Here is an 18,972-nt window from a genome sequence, read left to right as displayed (position 1 = left end):
TCTGTGTAAATATGAGCTTTTAAGGAACTCAAAACATTCTTCATATCATATGCTTAGGATTCTAAATACAGACTTTTCTTTCTTGAAGAAATATATTTTTATTAGAACCAGGTACTTTTGCACACACATTCTGTATTTTAAACACAAAATGCTATTACTTTTAAAAATGGGTTTCAGATTGACTTAATCATTTCATATTTATAATTAAATCAACTTATAATTAAAAAAGGAATACTACTCTCTTGATTATCTGGTTTCCCCATAATTCCTAGATGCATTTTCACAAGTTAATCAATTCTAAGCAATCCTTAATGATAACTATCAAAAAAAGCTTTCAAGGAAAGTTATGAATGGTTCTTCATTCCCTGGAGAACTTTAAGCCCAGAGAAATATCCATACATCCTGGATAGTTATAAGGCACTCCTCCTTGGAAGTACCTCACTAAACCCGATGTTTTCTTTGAAAGGGGTCCCTTTCAAAGCTCTGTAATTCAGTAATTTGATTAAAAAAACATGGATTTATTTTAGAAGCTTTGTTATAGCAAGAGAAGCAAGATAACTAACAGCTCTCAATCTAGACTTTCACATTCCTGGGCTACTTAATTGACTGATGTGAAATTAATTATAAACAGTTTACCTTGCTACTCCAGAAAGAAAAAAAGTGTAATGTGTAAGAATCAGACGTTATTTGAGAGCCTTATTTCAAGGTCTACTTTGAAAAAAAATCTCTGTAATGTATAATTAAAGCTATTCATATGATCTTCAGTATTTGAGAAATGTTACAACTGTAAATGAAAAAGTCTGTTTCCTTTATATATAAAATAGAGTCATAAAAACGTTGGGTTCATTTATCAGTGGTTAAATGAAACATGGACAGCATTCCCTTCGGAAACGCTACAGGGATAATAAATGAACAACCTTTATGACAAAAGGTGAAAGAGCACAGTTCTATGAATGAAACATTTTCTGCATTATTATGACTTTAAAAATCCCTCTTTCTACAACACTTAGAAAAAAACACCATGCAAAACCCGCTATCAAGGGAAGGAAAACCAGGATGAAAGAGTCTACCTGTCATGAAAGCACTTTTGCAATTACAGAACACTATTCAATACAAATTCAGGGTATTCGAATAAATTCTTACTGATTGCTACATAATAGACACATTTCTTTAAAAATTAAATCTTGAATAGAAATTTATACAATAATTTTTTTTTGCTACCTAAAACAGGAATTCCAAATAACAGAATAAAACACTGAGGGGTTGGGATAATAATTATTTTCATCATTATTTTAGGGCAGCAAGCATTCATTTTCTCAAATTTCTTCAGAGAAAGGAAAAAAAACTAAGAAAATATTCTTCCTGGTTGGGATAGAAAAATATACTGTTTCCCTGAAAATAAGACTTAGCTGGACCATCAGCTCTAATATGTCTTTTGGAGCAAAAGTTAATACAAGACCCAGTATTTATTATATTGTATTATATCATATTATATTATTATTATGACCCGGTTTTATAGTAAAATAGTAAAATAAGACCGGGTCTTATGGTAAAATGAGACCGGGTCTTACATTAATTTTTTCTCCAAAAGACACATTAGAGCTGATTGTCCAGCTAGATCTTATTTTCGGGAAAACACATACCCTTTGATACTTGGGGAAGGACCAAGAAGCATTCATAGTAAAATTGCATATGATGGAAATTGTGATGGTAAGTGCAGGTTTCCTAATTAATGGCCAGGGCATTACTAGTACAGACCTCAAAGCAAGCTGGAGCATCATAGAGCCTTAGCAATCATTCAATGACTCCTACTCCCTCACCGTGCAGGGGAGGTAATGCAAGTTCAGGGAGGTTCATTCCTCTGTTCCTCCTTTGTAGAGTTACTGGTGTTAACATACCATGTTGATTGGATACAGCTGTCCTACACAAACACTGTGTGTGATACTGCACCCTCTTAGAGCATGCTAGAGATTGTTGGGGGCACAGAGGGAGGCAGAAACCATAGTTACATGGATTTTATTACTGTGATTTCCCTCAAACACTTTTTTTTTAAATTTTTATTGGGGAACAGAGTGTTCCTCCAGGGCCCATGAGTTCCAAGTCATTGTCCTTCAATCTAGTTGTGGAGGGCGCAGCTTAGCTCCAAGTTCAGTCGCCATTTTCAATTTTCAGTCGCAGGGGGCACAGCCTACCATCCCATGCGGGAATTGAACCAGCAACCTTGTTGAGAGCTCTCGCTCTAACCAACTGAGCCATCCGGCCGCCCCTCCGGAAGCTCAGCGGCAGCTTGTTGTCTTCAGTCTAGTTGTGGAGGGCACAGCTCACTGGCCCACATGGGAATCCAACCAGCAACCCTGTGATTCAGAGCTCGCACTCTAACCAACTGAGCCATCCGCCGCCCCTCAAATACTTTCTTAATCTACTATACTTACATAATTTTTCTCTTCTGATGAAACTAAATACATTATATATTTACATAATTGACAATGTAAGGGGTTCATTCATTCTATCATATATTTAATTCCTTGAACTTTCAGACTACATTAGGGAGGTTACCAATATTTCATCTTGTTTTGACCTGAGAGAAATTACAGCTCAGATCTGTATATATTATTGATCATACAGCAAAGTTAACAAATAATAAAGTAAAAAAAAAAGAGGATAAGAAAATTCTAATACATTCTAACAAAGGATTTAAAAGGATTATGTGTTTTCTATGACAGCTATCACAGGCTTAAATTAGAGCTTTCTTCAGTCTATTACAAAAAAAGTCACACTTTGGCTACTGATAATCATCAAACATGTGTCAATTAATTTGTATAATTAACAGTATTGTCATTTAATGTTAAAGTGATTGATTTCAGTGGGGGATAGGAGACAATGAAAATAATCACTGAATCCAGTGGCCAATGGCCACCTGAATATGGGTGAGAATTTCCAAACTTCAACACGTTATAAATTACTCATTGAAGATGTCATGGAACCCTTAAACTAGAACCTGGAAAAAGTCTGTATATTTTGATAGAGTCTTTAATCCTTAGTCCTATATAAAGATTTATAACGAGTGATGGGTAGAGAATGCTGAAGGTACGTGAAGATACCATGATGGTCGACAGAGCACTACTGCAAGGTTACATACCTGAAATATTCAAGCCAAAAAGCCATGTGATAGATGCTCATAATGATAATGATAACCCACAGAGGCTAACGTTTTTTGAGTACCATGTGCCAGGCAGTGATCTAATTGCTTCACATATCCTCATTTAATCTTCACAACAAGCCAGAATTACTCCCGTTTTGTAGAGAGTTACTTAGAAAGGCAGTTTAGTACAGTGGTGAAAAAAGCAAGGATGTCGGAGCCAGATTGCATTGGCTTGATTCCTGGCCTCTCCACTTACCAGCTCATCTGTAAAGTGGTGGTGTTTCTATTATCTGTCTCATAAGGTTTGTTGTGAGGTTTTAAATACATTAATAAAAATGCAAAGCTTAGAAGAGTGCCAGGTGCATATGAATAAGTGTTAACTCTCAATACTACCCTGTTTCCCCGAAAATAAGACTAGGTTTTATATTCATTTTTGCTCCAAAAGATGCATTAGGCCTTATGTCCAGGGGATGTCATCCTGAAAAGTCATGCTACGGCTTATTCTCCGATTAGGTCTTATTTTCGGGAAAACACTGTATTCCAGCAAAGGAATGTGGGGCACAGGAGAGTAGAGTGTCTTGCCCAAGGTTGCTGCGACAGCCAGAAGGAACCCAGGCAGTTTGACCCTGGGGACAGTGCCCTTAAACTTCATGTATGCTGCCTGACATTTATGGACCCTCTTATGTGCCAGGATGGCAGGCATTTTTAATGTTGCTTCATTTCACACTCATGTCAACTTTATAGTATCTCCACTTTGCGGAGAAGAAAACCAAGCATGCTTATCACTGCCTAGCATGGTGGGGATACTTTGGTGACTAACACACAGGTACGACCCGACACAACTTACAGATTTAGAGACACTACAGAACTTGCCCCATTCGCCCACAGGCACCAGCTACGAGGAAGGAACTGGAATGCAAATCAACTCTACATGAGCTCTTCACTCTGCCCACACGTCACTGCATTAAAACAGGGAGTTTCATAGACAGGAAAGAGTTTTTAGTGAGAAAAGGAAGACAGGAACCAATATATGAGGGCAGAACTGGAGTTTTCTGGGAGGTGGAAAACCTGTATACAAGGTCCAGTCTCTCTGGGGTTAGTGACTGTCTTAACCCTCCATAGAGGCAAAGTTTTCAACAGCCTAGGGGCATATTTTTTCCATAGTGACATACGAGTATGTCATCACTAATGGGGAAGGAATGAAAGCCAATTTCCACTTAACTTGTTTAAAACACACTCTGGAGTGAAGACTGCAATAATGTGAAATACTCGCCATAGAGTCTGGCAGAGAGGGGCTCCATCAATTATATGTATATACCTCAAACATCAAATAAATAAAAGTACACATATGTATACACTCGTGAGCACACACATACATCTATTGCTAATTCTGCCTAGATATCTGATGGTGAAACTCTGAAAGTTTTCTTTAAGCTCACCTTACATGACTTGAACTACTGATGATTCTGCCCAGAGCTTTTGTATAGACAGACCTGCAGAGTCAAACCAATAAAATGGGCACTTCTCCTGTGGGGGCAGACCAAGCTTTCTCAGACACATTAGAGAGGTTACAGCTGCCTTCCTTCCTATGCAGCCTAAGCCAATAACGCTTGCTCAAGTATGCACCCCAGTAAACTCAACTCATGACTTCCAAACCTAAACACAGTCTGTTCCTGATCTAATTATCAATTCACTGCCTTCAACTGGCTTCATGATTTCATTCCTCTGTACATCCTGTGCAATTATGTTACTACTACTGAAAAAAAAAATCAAACTTCTTGAAGAGCAAGGTCTGGGTATCCTTTTGAGATACACAAAGAAATAAAGTGTTAAAACAGACTTTTGCCCATAGAATAAGTTCAAAACAGATAAAAAAATAACAATTTAAATTTAAAAACATCTGTCCCACTTTAATGATTTAAGAAAAATTCCAGAAAGGAATCCCTTCCCGGGTTTGCTTGGAAGCCGGAAGTGTAATTTCAGTATGAACTTGTGGATTGCAGCATTTTGAATATTATTATAGCAAGACAATTCCAAACAATTCCTTATATGAACTTAATAAAACTACAACCTGTGCAATCTTGACCGAAAAGCGAATGGGATTCTTCTGAACAGTTTTAGAACATTAAAGGTGCAGTGCAATGGGCCAGCCAAACTAAGAATCTTTTTTTCAGCTTTATTAAAGTATACTTTCATATACAAAAGACTGCACATATTTAATGTGTACATCTTGATGAGTTTGGACATATGTGATACCGTGATCACGTCACCACAATCCTTCAATGCAATTTCCTCTGCAAGGTGTAGTAGAACAGATCAACACCGGGCATGCAATGAGGGCTCACCAAGCTCGTGTGCTTCCAGAATTTCTGCACCCCTTTCTGCCTGGGGGTAGAGTCTGTCAGATTCTTCTTCTTGGGTAGACCAGCCCATTGCTCTGTACACACTACAATCCATTTCCCAGGAGTAGACTCACCTGGACCCACTCTTTTCTTGTTGTCATGCATAATAAAACCCAATGGCTTATTTATTCTACATACTTTTCTTTTTAATCCTCACAACTGTCCTATCAGGTAGATTTATAGATGAGTAATCTAAAAATCAAAAGGGTTGAGAAATCGGCTTAAGGTAACTCGATATTTAGCTATGTCACTTAATGCTACAGCTGGGTGTCAAGGGGGATGGAATTCTGAGGAGCTGAAATATTGAGGGCTTACAAAAGAATTATTGGGAACTTGCAAAAGAATGTCACCCATTCTGCTTCTCTCCCTGCTGTTCCCGCTAAGAATCTTTAAATGCTCTGCTTTGACATAAAGTTACCAGTGGATAGCAGTAGGGTATCGAAGTTTTTATGCTGCAAAAGTGTTTGGAGGTAAGGTGCTACCAAAATCATATCCATGCCATGAAGTAGATACTGGGGGCTGGCACAGAACCTTTGGCAGGTGCGGCACCAGCCCCAGCTCTCACGCTGTCAGCTAGCTGAGTCTCCTCTGCGGTCTCCAGGGGATGGTCTTCCCTAAGCGGGGTCTCTCCTGGTTCTTCACTAACTTTCCTTGCTTTTTTCTGAGAAGTGGAGTATGTCTCCCTATGTGTTTCCCCTGCATGAATCAAATTATGAATGCGATTATCAATTTAGAACCTTTCTTGTGAAAGGTCTCTTTATCAAAAACAAGCACTTTATTCCCATAATATGACTATTTTACAGAACGTAAAAGGTAAAACCTATATCACACCTGCACTATGTCACCTTTCCCAACAGAAAAGAAGGGTCCTTTCAGGGACTGTCACAGAAATTATCATACCTGAGAATCTGGAACCCCTTCAGCGTCTGTCACAGTTATGTGTTTGTCACTGTTTTCTTCATCTTGTTCAATTGCTTAAATTAAAAAAAAAGGCAAATTAATTAATCAAACAAATGTAGCATCATAATAAAACTTTCAGATCATTTTTTTTCAGACAGCAATTTGACAGGAAAAAATAATATTATGCAGATTCACAAAATGTAAATATTTGTACTATCTTTTTATTACTAGGATGAAAAAATTAACTAATAACATTGGGCACTTTCATGTACATTATCTTGTTCATTAAAATCAATGGCAATGGAAAGCTGACCTCATTCTCCTTTTCACCAAAACCTATCAAGACATCATGTCTGTTTTGTGCTTTACCCAAAGGGGAGTTGGGGTATAGATGAAGGCTTCTATCAAGTTCATGTGAGAATGTCATTTTTTTAATGTGATTTTCTTTTTTTGCAGGGCTAATAGTTTAGTGTTATATAAGAAGCATATTTTATGTGTGGATTGCTCAGTGCATTGTTACCATAAAATTCTGAGTTGTGGAGTCTTGAATTCACCTCTTCTCCCATATTCCCTCAGCCTCTCCCTTTCCAAGTCCTTCTCTCCCTTTCTAAGCTGGTGCCATAACCTCGTGACACAAAGCCCCTGGTTCCAGCCTCTCCCTAATACAATACAGCTTGGGCACAACTGTTGAACTAATCAATCTCCAAAAATATAACAACAACAAGTGCCATGCGTTGGCCTACTTATTGCTTATCTTATCAAGTTCAAACTCTCTGTTCATCCATGAAGGTTTACCTTGCACTCTCTAGCTTCCTCCTAATCTCCACCTTCTCACTGACATTCACTACCACGACACAGTGCACCCAACTCTGACCCACACAGTGATTTCATTATTTTTCTCTTTATGTAGCTGGCTCTTTCATCTTAATAAATATTTAGTGAGTAGCTACCATGTGCCTGGCACTGGAGTTATTCTTGTGAACAAGTCAGATAAACCCCTGACCTCATGAACTCTACATACTACCGTGTTTCCCCGAAAATAAGACCTAGCCGGACCACCAGCTCTAATGCGTCTTTTGGAGCAAAAATTAATATAAGACCCGGTCTTATATTATGTTAGATAAGACCGGTCTTCTTTTACTATAAGAAATAAGTAAAATAAGACCAGGTCTTATATTAACTTTTGCTCCAAAAGACGCATTAGAGCTGATGATCCGGCTAGGTCTTATTTTGGGGGAAACACGGTAGCTGGGGAGTTAACCAATGAACAATAACTACTACTACTACAACTAATAACAACAACAACAAAAATAATTTTAAAAATAAAATGGAATTAAAGATCATGATAAATGGGGAAATAACAGAAAACCAAGTGGGGGGGCATTTTGGAGAGGAGGCCAGGGAGGGTGCTTCTCTGAAGAAGTGGTATTTGGGCTGCGACCTGTAGGTTGAGATGGAGCCACCCATGGCAGGTGAGAGTGATATGAAACAAGCCTGGTGAGTATGGACGATGGTAAATTCAGATTTTGGCCTAAGACCATAGGGAAGCACTAAGGAATTTAAAATCGGAAATTGCATGATTTGATGTATATTTTCAAAAGTTCTTTTGCCTTTTTTGTGGATAACAGACTTAAGAGACTCAAGAGAGGGTTCAGGGAGACCCAGTGACTGTTGCTCTCGTCTTGCCTAGAGATGACATTGGCTCAGACCAGGGAAGTGGCAATGAGCCGACGAAACATGGAGGATTTGAGCTGTGTTTTTAGACAAAATGGATACAATGTGCCAGTGAATTGAATACAGGGCTGGAGGGTGGGGTGAGGAGGGAGAAGCAGCACTCAAGGATGACCCCTAAGTAGAATGAGTGAATGCTCGTCCTCACATCATTTATTCTTTTTGCCGTCTCCATCAAAAACAGACCAAAAGCATACCAACCTCACTGACAATGAGGTCACCCACTGCACTTTTGGATTCAGTTTGCATTTTATGTACTTTTAAATACTATGCTTTCTGCTTTGCATTTTTAAAAATATCATTCCATGTACCTTTTGCTTTTGTATGCCTTTTATGCCTGCTGTGTGATACTAATTGAGGAGCCCACCTAAAGGCCGTGCATATAATATGAGCTCTGTAACAACTAACAGGATAACAATTCCTCCCCAAGTGACCCAAATGGCACGACTTGAAGACACCTACTCATATAGCTATGCCTTTCATAATTATTTGTAAAAAAAAAAAAAAAAAAGAGGGGAGGGAAATTCTGTTAAACTCCAGGGGTAACTAGGATAACTCCTACCAGCTGAGCATCTAAAGGCAAGACAGGAACAGCGGAAGTGGGCAGAAGCTTTTCTTCTATTTTCAGCAAAAAGTTCCATTCAGTGCTATTCAAAGGGGGTCCCCTGTTGCTACTGCTAGAAGGAAACTTAAGAATAAAGAAAAACACAAGTGTTTTTTCTGAAAAACAAGAGGTGAATGCAAAGGAAAAAATAAAATACAGAATAACACCCTAAATTTCACTTAAACATGCAATGGGCTAGAGAAGGAACTCCACTTAATTAATTGAAATAATACAGGAAGTCTTTCCTCACCGTGTATTGGGGAGTAATTTTTTTTTGGGGGGGAGCAATTTGATACTATACCAATGTGGGACAACTACTGCGTTTCCCCGAAAATACGACCTAGCTGGACCATCAGCTCCAATGTGTCTGTTGGAGCAAAAATTAATATAAGACCTGGCATCATATATTATATTATATTATATTAATTATATTATGACACGCTCTTATATTACATTAAAATAAGACCAGGTCTTATATTAATTTTTGCTCCAAAAGACACATTACAGCTGATGGTCTGGCTAGGTCTTATTTTCAGGGAAACACGGTACACCCACATGAAGTACCAACAATACCTTGACACTTAATTTATGCTTTATTTGAATGTTTGCTCTTCAAATTTTTAGTTTTGATGAAAATGAAAAAATTAAATTTTGGAATATTTTTGCCTACTAAATTCATGCGTTTGTTTCTAAAACAACAATGTTCTGGGGATAGCGGTATTTCCTTTTCTTATCTCAAGATAGTATGAAATAGGACATGCAAGATAATGTATAACAATTTCAGGATTGAGAATTAGCACTATGTTTTTGAGATTTAGGCAAAATTCTTAAGACATCTAAATAGAATCAAAGGAGGAAGAGATTAGCACAAAAGCATACTAAGGATAAAAATTCAGTCCTATATTTCTAGCTTCTCCCCAACAACAGTGTTACATTTTTTGCCACATCTTTGAAGACCCCAATATTTGATGCCCTATGTTACATTTTGGTTAACATAACAAAAAATTAGAAACACAAGGAAATTAAGGGACGTGGCAAGGGAACTCAGCAATCCATCTCAACCAGGATAATGGAGAGCCTCTCAAAGTTCCGGTGGACTCTTAACCTCAGGCCCCTGATGATGAAGAAAAGAGCATGGCCTCTTCCAAAGCAAAGATAACGCGATTTTCTTGGAAATTCTGAAAAATTATGATTCCAAAAGTGCATTTTAGCCAGCTGTTCATATATACCAGTTGGGAACAAAAACTTATACTGGACTTTCAAGGATTTATGATCACCCCCAAGAAGTCTCATGTAAATAAATAGTCAGTCACCTAAAAGGGAGTACTCTATGACCCTTTAATACAAAGATTGATGTCAAGGAACAAATAGGGAGGTAATTTCTCTCTTCATGCCTCCTAGAGGTGGGGCTCATCTGGTGAAAGGAGGAGGAAGCAATTATTTAGATTTCTGAGCTTAGTTTTTCTTTTATCTGATCAGAATAAGAGTAGGTTCGGGAAATTTCCTATGCAAATATTGATTCTGGGACAGTTCCCTCCAGCGCAACACGCAACACGTACACAGGAATGACAGCTCCTGGGACCAGGGAGGCACAGAGCCTCACTCACTGCCAACACAAACCATCCCCTTATCTCTCAACACACAGAGTCTAAAAGCAAGAAAAGGCCTTTGAAAATAACTTACCACAACAAAAGTCACAAGCACAAGATCAAAAGCATGTATTCTAAACAGCCCACATAAGAACTAAGAATACACATGGATTAATTAGCACTAACTCACATACAAGCACTTAGTTTAAAATGTCTCTATTTGTAAGTTAGCCACGAGCAATTCCAGAGGAGTTCCTGCTGACAGCCTCCAAGGGTTGTAGGGCTTGCCTGATATCACCTTCTTTCTGCGTTGGGGACCACAGGTATTCCCTCCCCTCCCACTTACTAGGATGGTGGCTAAGAAAATTCTCCTAATAACTTTACTAATACTATTGTTAAAACACAAAGGGGATTGATGTCCTTTCAAAATGATGCTCATTTAATTTTTGCTAATCAATATTGTAAAGGTAAGAGCCACGCTAACACAATATTAAACACACAATGATCACAAGGCATTAGGTAACTATAGTTGAAAGTGTTCTTTAAAAAACAACAGAAATATATGTATTTTTTAAATTCACAAACCAACAAAAAATTTAACTACAGACAGAAAGTTAGCACTTTGAGTCTCAATGTGGGCAAGTATTGGCAGTTATAGTTAAGGAAAAGAATTTGTTCGGTACTTTGCCAAGAATTAAAGTTTTTGACAACAATATACTCTTTCACCTGTGAGGCATTTTACAGAGAGAAAGCTCTTTCATAAAGGGTCTCATCTGATATTCACACACCCTGAAGAGCTGGGCAGGTAAAACAAACCCCATTTTATAGACGAGATTAAGTAACATGTCCCTGTCCCTATATAAAATCTATGTGTCTGTGGCATCTCAAGTCTGCCTTGGTCAAGAATGGAGCACACAGAGCGGGTGAACAGCACGGTGTAAATCCCTTCATGTGGACCAGTGCTTCTTTTCATTTCTTTTCTTTAATGAAATAGAACAGACTAGGATAGAAAGAACAGGAAAGAAATGTAAAGATCAAAATGCATCCCAACTAGTAAAGGGAAGTATTTTTCACAAAGTGGATGAGCTGTGTACCAGGTCAGGCTCTTCTGTGTGTTCTGTGGGTTGTGGACATAAAAATGTTAGGAAAACATTTCTAGGCCCCACAGGAGGCAGAACCCAGTTCCTCATTATCTAAATAACCAGCTGTTTTTTTGTACCACCCCTGGAGAGGGGCCATAATATTTATTTTAGGAGGTCCCTCAGTGATACTCCCTCCACATCCAGCAAGCAGTACCTTCCCTGGGGGGGTGGCATGGAAACATGCTTGCGGCAAGAAATACTGGTAGCGTCTATTTAATTTTGTTTACCAGTAATATAATCACAAATGCTTCAAAATGCTTAAATCTTTCCTATTCTTTAAAAAAAGGGAAAACAATCAGTTGTAACTTCTATTGCATCCCTGTTTTTTTTTTTTTAAATGTTAAAATTTGAAAAATAGTGGTCAGTCTTCACCAGTAAGACGTGTCATATAGTAGTATAATCGGGCCCATCCAGTGCCATTTGAACTTCTCTTTGAAAGCTGACCCACGACCACTTTATCGCTGTCCCAACAATCTTTTCTCAGCCCCAATCTGTTCAGCTTGTCAGCTGAACTTGAGACTGTTGTTTTAAAACTCTTTTCTTGCTCCTTATCATCCTTTGAACCCTCTAAAAATGCAAGTTTCCCCGCAGGCTCTCTTTTCTCTTTGCCTCTTTTCTGGGTGATCTTATCTGTTCCTGTGGTTTCGACTTTCACCATTATGCAGGTTATTCCCAAATCGGTGTCTCCATCTCTTCCCTCTTCCCTGAGTTCTAGGACCACATCTCCAGTTACGTACTGAATATTTTCATTTTGCAGACCATCACATATCTTCTGTGTACGAGCTGCTATGATAAGTGCAGTGGCACAACCTGTGGGCTCAAGAAAGAGTCACCTATTGAATAGGGTGTGAGGACAACGAAGGTCTGCAAGTGCACCTTTCACCTTCCCTAGACTCCATAAGCTACTTCCTCCTCTTGGCGTCTGTGTTTTAGCTTAGATCACCACGTTCTTTTTCCGTAGTCCTCACATCAGCCTTTCACTAAATCCTGTCACTTCTACCTCTGAAATGTTTCCATCCTTCTTCCTCCCTGCCACTGTCATAGCTCAGGACCTCACCACCTCGCACCTGGGCCACGGCCACAGCCTCCAAGCCAGCCTCGTCCTCAATCCATTTTCCACACAGCCGCCCGAGTTCCCCTTCCAAAGGCAAGTCTGTCTGATCATGCTATCCCTCCATTGCTCTAGAATCCTGCCTCTCCCCACGTACAGAATGTGAGAAGTACACAGGAAGTTCAATACCAAGTCAGGCTCCAGGCCCCACCCCCCGCGATCCTGATACAGTAGGGCTTAGCCCAGGGCTGTGCAAGTTGAGCACCTTCACACCTGTGATCCCAACTTTATTAAGCAACACTGGCCAACATCCAGGCTGAAGCCTCCACCTGGCCTGGGCCATAGGGTCTCAGATTCTCTCGCCAGGTATACTTTCCTTGATTCACTTCACGTGGAAATCTGAGTTCAATGAGATCATGTATCTGTTATCCCACAATGGATGTTTAATCCCAATTAATGTTTTAGGACAGGTGTCTGGTTGGCCTACTCCTGAATCAGATTCCTAGTGCTGTTATGATTGTCTTCATTTTACAGATGAGAAAACTGAGGCCAAGAGATGCTAAATAGCTTACCCAGAATTGCACAGGAAATTGTGGAGGAGATAGTAAGTACCCAGGTCTTAGTCTTTATCTGCTCCAGCATGGTATGAAAATTGAAATTGTCTAAAATGAATTGAACAGGAGTGAGACTGAAAACACAGAAAACAGGAGGTTTATTGCAAACAGTCTAAATAAGAACTGACTTGAATTTCCTACTAGGAATTCAGAGTCTTTGAAAATTAGGGCCTTAATGACTTACTCATTTTTAAGTGCTCCTACACACTCCTTTCCCCTCTCTCGCCATGCCTCATGACCCATGGGTTTATATAGAGCAAACAATAAATGTTTGCAGCACAAAAGAAATGTACTACTTTTATTAACATTTGACTATAGGTGGCCTGATGGTCTGAAATTTCACAGCACATGGACAACATTAAAAAAAAAATCTACAGTGAGGAGGCTAAAATCAGAAGTAGTTGGAAAACTGCCATCTCCCCCATCAAATACTCAGAGACTTGGCTGGAGGCAGCTCAAGCCACTGAGAGAGGGCTCTGGCCTGCTTCTCTGCCTCCTGGCTGGCTGCCTGACTTATCCCGGCCCTAAGGCACAAAGGATCCCATTTCAGTCCCCCGTCTTTGTCTTATAGCAGAGACCCTCCAAACTTCCTTTCCTCCCACTTCTTGATAGGTTTTTGCCATGTTTTCTTTTGAGTAACACTTAATACATGTCCAGTCATTGGAAAAGTTATTCAACAGAGAAAAATGATAATGTCACCAGAGCGAACTATATCCTGTATCAGTTCCTTTCATTAGGCCATAAATATTTGCTCTGTAGGCCAGACTTATAAAGAGCTAATTAGCACTTGATCCCAGGAGCCTATTCAGTGTTCCTTATTATGAGGAAACGTAGCAGAAAAACAAAAACAAAAACAAAAGACATGTTTCCTTTTAATGCAAAGACGGCTTATATATGATGTGACTAAAATAAAACTTCAATTAAATAAATCAAGTTAACCTTAGGCGTAATTTTTCTTCAACATTTTAAATGATAAATAGAAAAACTTCAGTTTTTTAAGTACATTTTTAGGATGTGTTCTGGTGCCAAGACAGGTTCAATCTGCTATAATCACAGTGAAAAGTAGAAGCAGCAGTGATACTCAGACGCTGCGAGATGTTCCTTTAAAAAGATCCTAGTGTACTCTGCTACTCCTCTCTTTTATATAATTTCTCTCAGGAATTAAAAAAAAAATTAAAGAATTTTACATCAGGGGGTAAAAGAAAAGTGATTTCTGAGCCTAATTATGTGCCAACAGGAAGCTACATGCTTTACGCCATCTTATTCACCCCCTCTCCCCATCAATCCCCCCCTCTTCACCCACCCCCAACCCCCCAAGCCCCAGAGGCATGTGCCTTAGGTCCATTTCACAGAATAAGAAAATGGGCCTCTGGAAACCATTGAGTCATAGCACATGGCTAAGGCAGAACTGAACCTGAGTCTGTTCATTTTCTTTTCACAGCTACACAAATCTGTCTCTGGGATTATAAACCAGAAAACACAACAGGTCAGATCTACACTGACAGCCTTGTTAAGTAAGGTTTTATGGTAGGCAAGCATCTACATTTAAAAAACAACATTGCCGGTTTCTGCCACTCATATGAGGCTGATAAGGTTTTTTGGCTCCTGAATTGTCAGTAATTCTGCAGCTAACTCTTCCCATTGACATGACAGTGGAATTCTAAAACATACAGAGGAACCACCAAGAATTCCCTAAGAGATCTTGTGTTTGCAAATACAAGTGAAGTATTGATCTGACTAACTAATCAATCCATCACTCACTCACTTGGATTTACGTACAAATGCTAAGCCTGAATTCTATGCAGTGATGACTCTGAAACCTCTGGAAGGTGGCAGGTGTCCAATATACAAGCCCACGGTCTAGGTGTGCTGCTCCCACACCAAGAAGCCTGATGATGGAATCTGCCTTTTCCCTGACCAGAATAGGTACACATACCACTCCCTGGGGACCACAAGCTGCTGGAAAAATGCCCCACTCCATCCACTGCCAGCAGGAGGCATTCTTGGTCAGGGCTTACCAACAATCTCCAATCTCCCTTAATGCCTCCCACATGAAGGATGGGGAAATTTGCTTTCTTACTAATCGGTGATAAATTTGCATTTTCTGTATAAGACACCCCCCTCGGACAGAGTAGAAGGACCTTGTCAAGCAAGGTGTAACGCGGGGTTGCTGGTCCTGCTCCCCACATAAGAATGCAGGATATGGTGAGGACAAAAAGGAACACCCACGGAGCCATAGGTAGGGGAGTCACCACTATATTCTCGCTGGCAGCTGGGTAGGAGACACAGGAAGCAGGAGCCACAGAATCTGCAACCTGCCGTCCACTTCTCTCTGCCAGCCAACCCCACTTGCTAGCTGCAATCCGCTGTGCTAATTGCAATCCGCTCTTGCTAGCTCAGTCACCACCTTCTTGCTAGCCCCCATCTTTCTGCTAGCGCAGCCACAGTTATATTAGTGCCCAGTGGCTCACTGGTTACAGCTGACAGCCAACTAGCCACAGCTGATGGCCGTGCAATCACAGTTGATGGCCATTTACTACTCGTGTGAGCACCTTTACACATGAGGGCGAGAGCCTGGAAAAGGCACTCGTGGCTCTGTCCCCACAGACCTGTACTTATCTCCACCTTCAGAGCTTAGGATATAGAAATGGACCTTTTAAACATAGGGAAACAAAACTAAGAATCAAAATGAAGAAAATAAGAACATATATAACTAAGATGGCAATTCTATCTGTCGTGTTTAGTTCTCTATCATAGAGTGGGGGGAAATGGACAACGTTTCTAAAAATTATCATCTGTTCCTAAGGATATAAGCATAACCGCAATCTCAAATTTCTCAGTCATTTTTCTACCAGAAAATACTAACATGATAAGGTGGAAACCTCCTCAATTGATCTTAATAAATCTTAAAGTGAACGCTTCATTTGTATTAAATATTTGAAGTTTCAATAGATAGAAGTTAGCTACTTTTTGGCAAAAAGAGAACCAGACAAGTCCCTTAGTTCTGTTGACTTGGGATCTGCCCACAATTTACAAGGATATGGCTTTTGTTCAGGTGCACTGATTTGAAGCCAGGGTTAAATTCACTTCCTTTTAAAACAGTGCAATCCACTCCCACCAAAAACGTCTTCCTGGTAAGTTTAGCATAGAAACTTCAGTAAGAATGTTTGCTTGCTCCTGAGTCTGCCCAACAAATAAAACTTGGTAATAATTCTCTCCATTTATAAACCTTTTACTGCCAATAACATGAGAGCTTTATAATAGTTCTGTTATTATTCCCATGAGAAAATCTCCATTCAGGTAGAGAAAAATTAGGCAGTTGTCCAATAAGTGAGTTGGTAGCAAACATATAAATAACATTTTGATTCCCTCTACCATGCTTGGTTCATTAGACCAACACAGACTTTGGAATATATCTGTCAAATCATGGCATCTAAATCACCCCAGGGTGAACTATGGTAAAAAATTCAGATGCTGGGGCTCCATCCACACTTAGTGGAAAGGGGAAGGCAGGGCAGGGATTAGCACTGTTAACAAGTTCTTCAAGTAACTGCTATGAAAATTCAATCTAAAGACCACTGCTTTAGAAAAACAAAATTTTCAGGCCGGTCTGGTGACTCAGGTGGTTGGAGCTCCATGCTCCTAACTCTGAAGGCTGCTGGTTCAATTCCCACATGGGCCAGTGGGCTCTCAACCAAAAGGTTGCCGGTTCAACTCCTCGAGTCCGAGTCCTGCAAGGGATGGTGGGCTGTGCCCTCTGCAACTAGGAAGGGCAACTGGACCTGGAGCTGAGCTGCGCCCTCCACAACTAAGACTGAAAGGAAAACAACTTGACTTGGAAAGAAGTCGTGGAAGTACACACTGTTCCCCAATAAAGTCCTGTTCCCCTTCCCCAATAAAATCTTTTTTTTAAAAAAAAACAACAAAATTTTATTTGGGCAAGGAGGAATTCTGATGTACCTTTTGAGAAAGAAACCTACGATTACTTTTTTTATAGTATCCATCTCCGTGTCCTAATCTCCAAACAAAAACACTTAATGTCAAAAAATACTGTTGAACCGGAAGTTGTACAATACAAGTCTTCATTGGCTCCAGGGTCAAAGTTTCTATCACCAATCTCATTCCAAAACCAGATCACAATCAGTGTATGCAGTATGAAAATGAAGTATTTTTATAACCTATGTGAAAAATGCAAATAGCTAGAACCACAGTTTGGCAACTTACAAGGAAAATGTCTGATTTAGAAATTCTCAGATGGTAAGCATTTATGTGTTATATCAGTGGAAGGAATAATACATGAAGTAAATTTCACTTTTCCCGTAATAGCATCACTTACGCTGGCAAAAGTCAGCTGAATCAAATTGCTTCTCACTGCGTGCTACGCAGCATTATTTACTTATATTCACTCACATTGTGTTCATGTCATTTTCAGTTTTACAGAGAACAGTTCCATTTTCATGGCTGTTTATACAATTAGACTTTTAATGTGACGAATGATGGACAATAGCTGGGTCATATGGCTGAGACAAAGATTTCCCTTGATAGCTCTTTCTTGTCAATACAAATAACAGCAGAAAATGTCCCCAGCAGGACAGGGACAGAAGGGGGCTTTCTGTAGATTTTCACTGAGGAAAAAGTCATTGCGATGAAAAAAAGTTTGGAAAACAAATGAAATCATCAGCAGTTATTCCTATATAATTATTGAATAAACAGCAATGTATGATTAAGAAAAGTAAAGCTGCCTGGTACTTAGTACTTAGGCCTTAGTACCTGCAGGCCTAGTATGGGACCAACTAAGCCTGACTTCCTTTTATAAAAAATGGAAACAGGCTGAGGGAAGCCAGTGAATTACCAGAGTGAACACAGGCCAGTGTGGGAGTCAAATTTCCTGACTCCATGCCTAGGACTGCCTGCTGGATTTTGGTAGGAGATTGTGTTTACAAGACTGTAGGATGTTATAACTTTATAAAAACAGCGTATGGTAAGGATTCTTGTTCTTAAGGAGTATTTTAGTTCATAAAAGAGATGATGTTAGCCATTAATCTAGCTTTCCATTTAATTATCTAATCATCTTCTTCTTTTACTATTCCCTTAAATATTCTATTTAATATTTTTAAATATCTGCAGATTGCTTTTATTTTGTACCTCAGGGATGTACAGAGAAGCAATCATAGAATTACAAATTCTGAGAGTGGATTATAGCTCCATCTTCCTCCCACCTTCACCCATGCAACCCTCAAATGTAAACCTGTGTTCAAACACACAGAATTAGTCAGATACAGGGGGGTTTTAAGCGGATGCTCATCCTTTGGGGGCACTTAGTAATTAGCATATTAGCCTCTCAGGCCGAAGTATGGACGCTGGGGGGTATATATGATAGGTTGATCTTGGGAAGCAGCTCCCACTTCCCAGAAGCCCAAGAACAAAGAAGCTGGCAGCCTTTGGGAAACGCTGCCCCGCCAATAGTGTATTAAAGACACCCATTAGTTGCCTCAATCAGTTAATTAGCTCAACAAATGCAAAACCTAAATCATTAAGAAAGTGGCCCTGATTGCATTGCTAGTTTCTGATTTCGTGTCACTAACCCAGCAGGGTGGGAACAGGGTAGTTCCACAGAAAACAAAAACTGTCTACACTGGGGAGCTGGAATGGGATGGGACTTAATTTGTTATGAAAGTCAAGCCCTGCCAGGAAGTTTCACTGAGGAAAAAGGGGTACCAGGGAGACCTTTATGTTTATGCTTTGAAATTTAAATCAATTTAAATATAAATTGCTCCCCTTTCCTGTCATTATGAGA

General features: G+C 39.6%; 1 protein-coding gene across 4 annotated transcripts in view; it reads right to left on the bottom strand.

The window, feature by feature from the left end:
• The window catches only part of RAPGEF5 (Rap guanine nucleotide exchange factor 5), a 207,182-nt gene that overhangs the window by 100,810 nt on the left and 87,400 nt on the right, over window positions 1-18,972 (bottom strand). For all 4 annotated transcript variants that reach the window (XM_081080277.1, XM_081080278.1, XM_081080279.1 and 1 more), the window contains one exon: window positions 6,445-6,518. In XM_081080277.1, the coding sequence (XP_080936403.1) occupies window positions 6,445-6,518 (74 nt within the window). The remainder of the gene's footprint in view (window positions 1-6,444; window positions 6,519-18,972) is intronic.

The sequence above is a fragment of the Rhinolophus hipposideros genome, assembly GCF_964194185.1.
Source record: "Rhinolophus hipposideros genome assembly, chromosome: 18".
NCBI classification, from domain to species: Eukaryota; Metazoa; Chordata; class Mammalia; order Chiroptera; family Rhinolophidae; genus Rhinolophus; species Rhinolophus hipposideros.
This window is presented reverse-complemented; position numbering and strand designations above follow the sequence as displayed.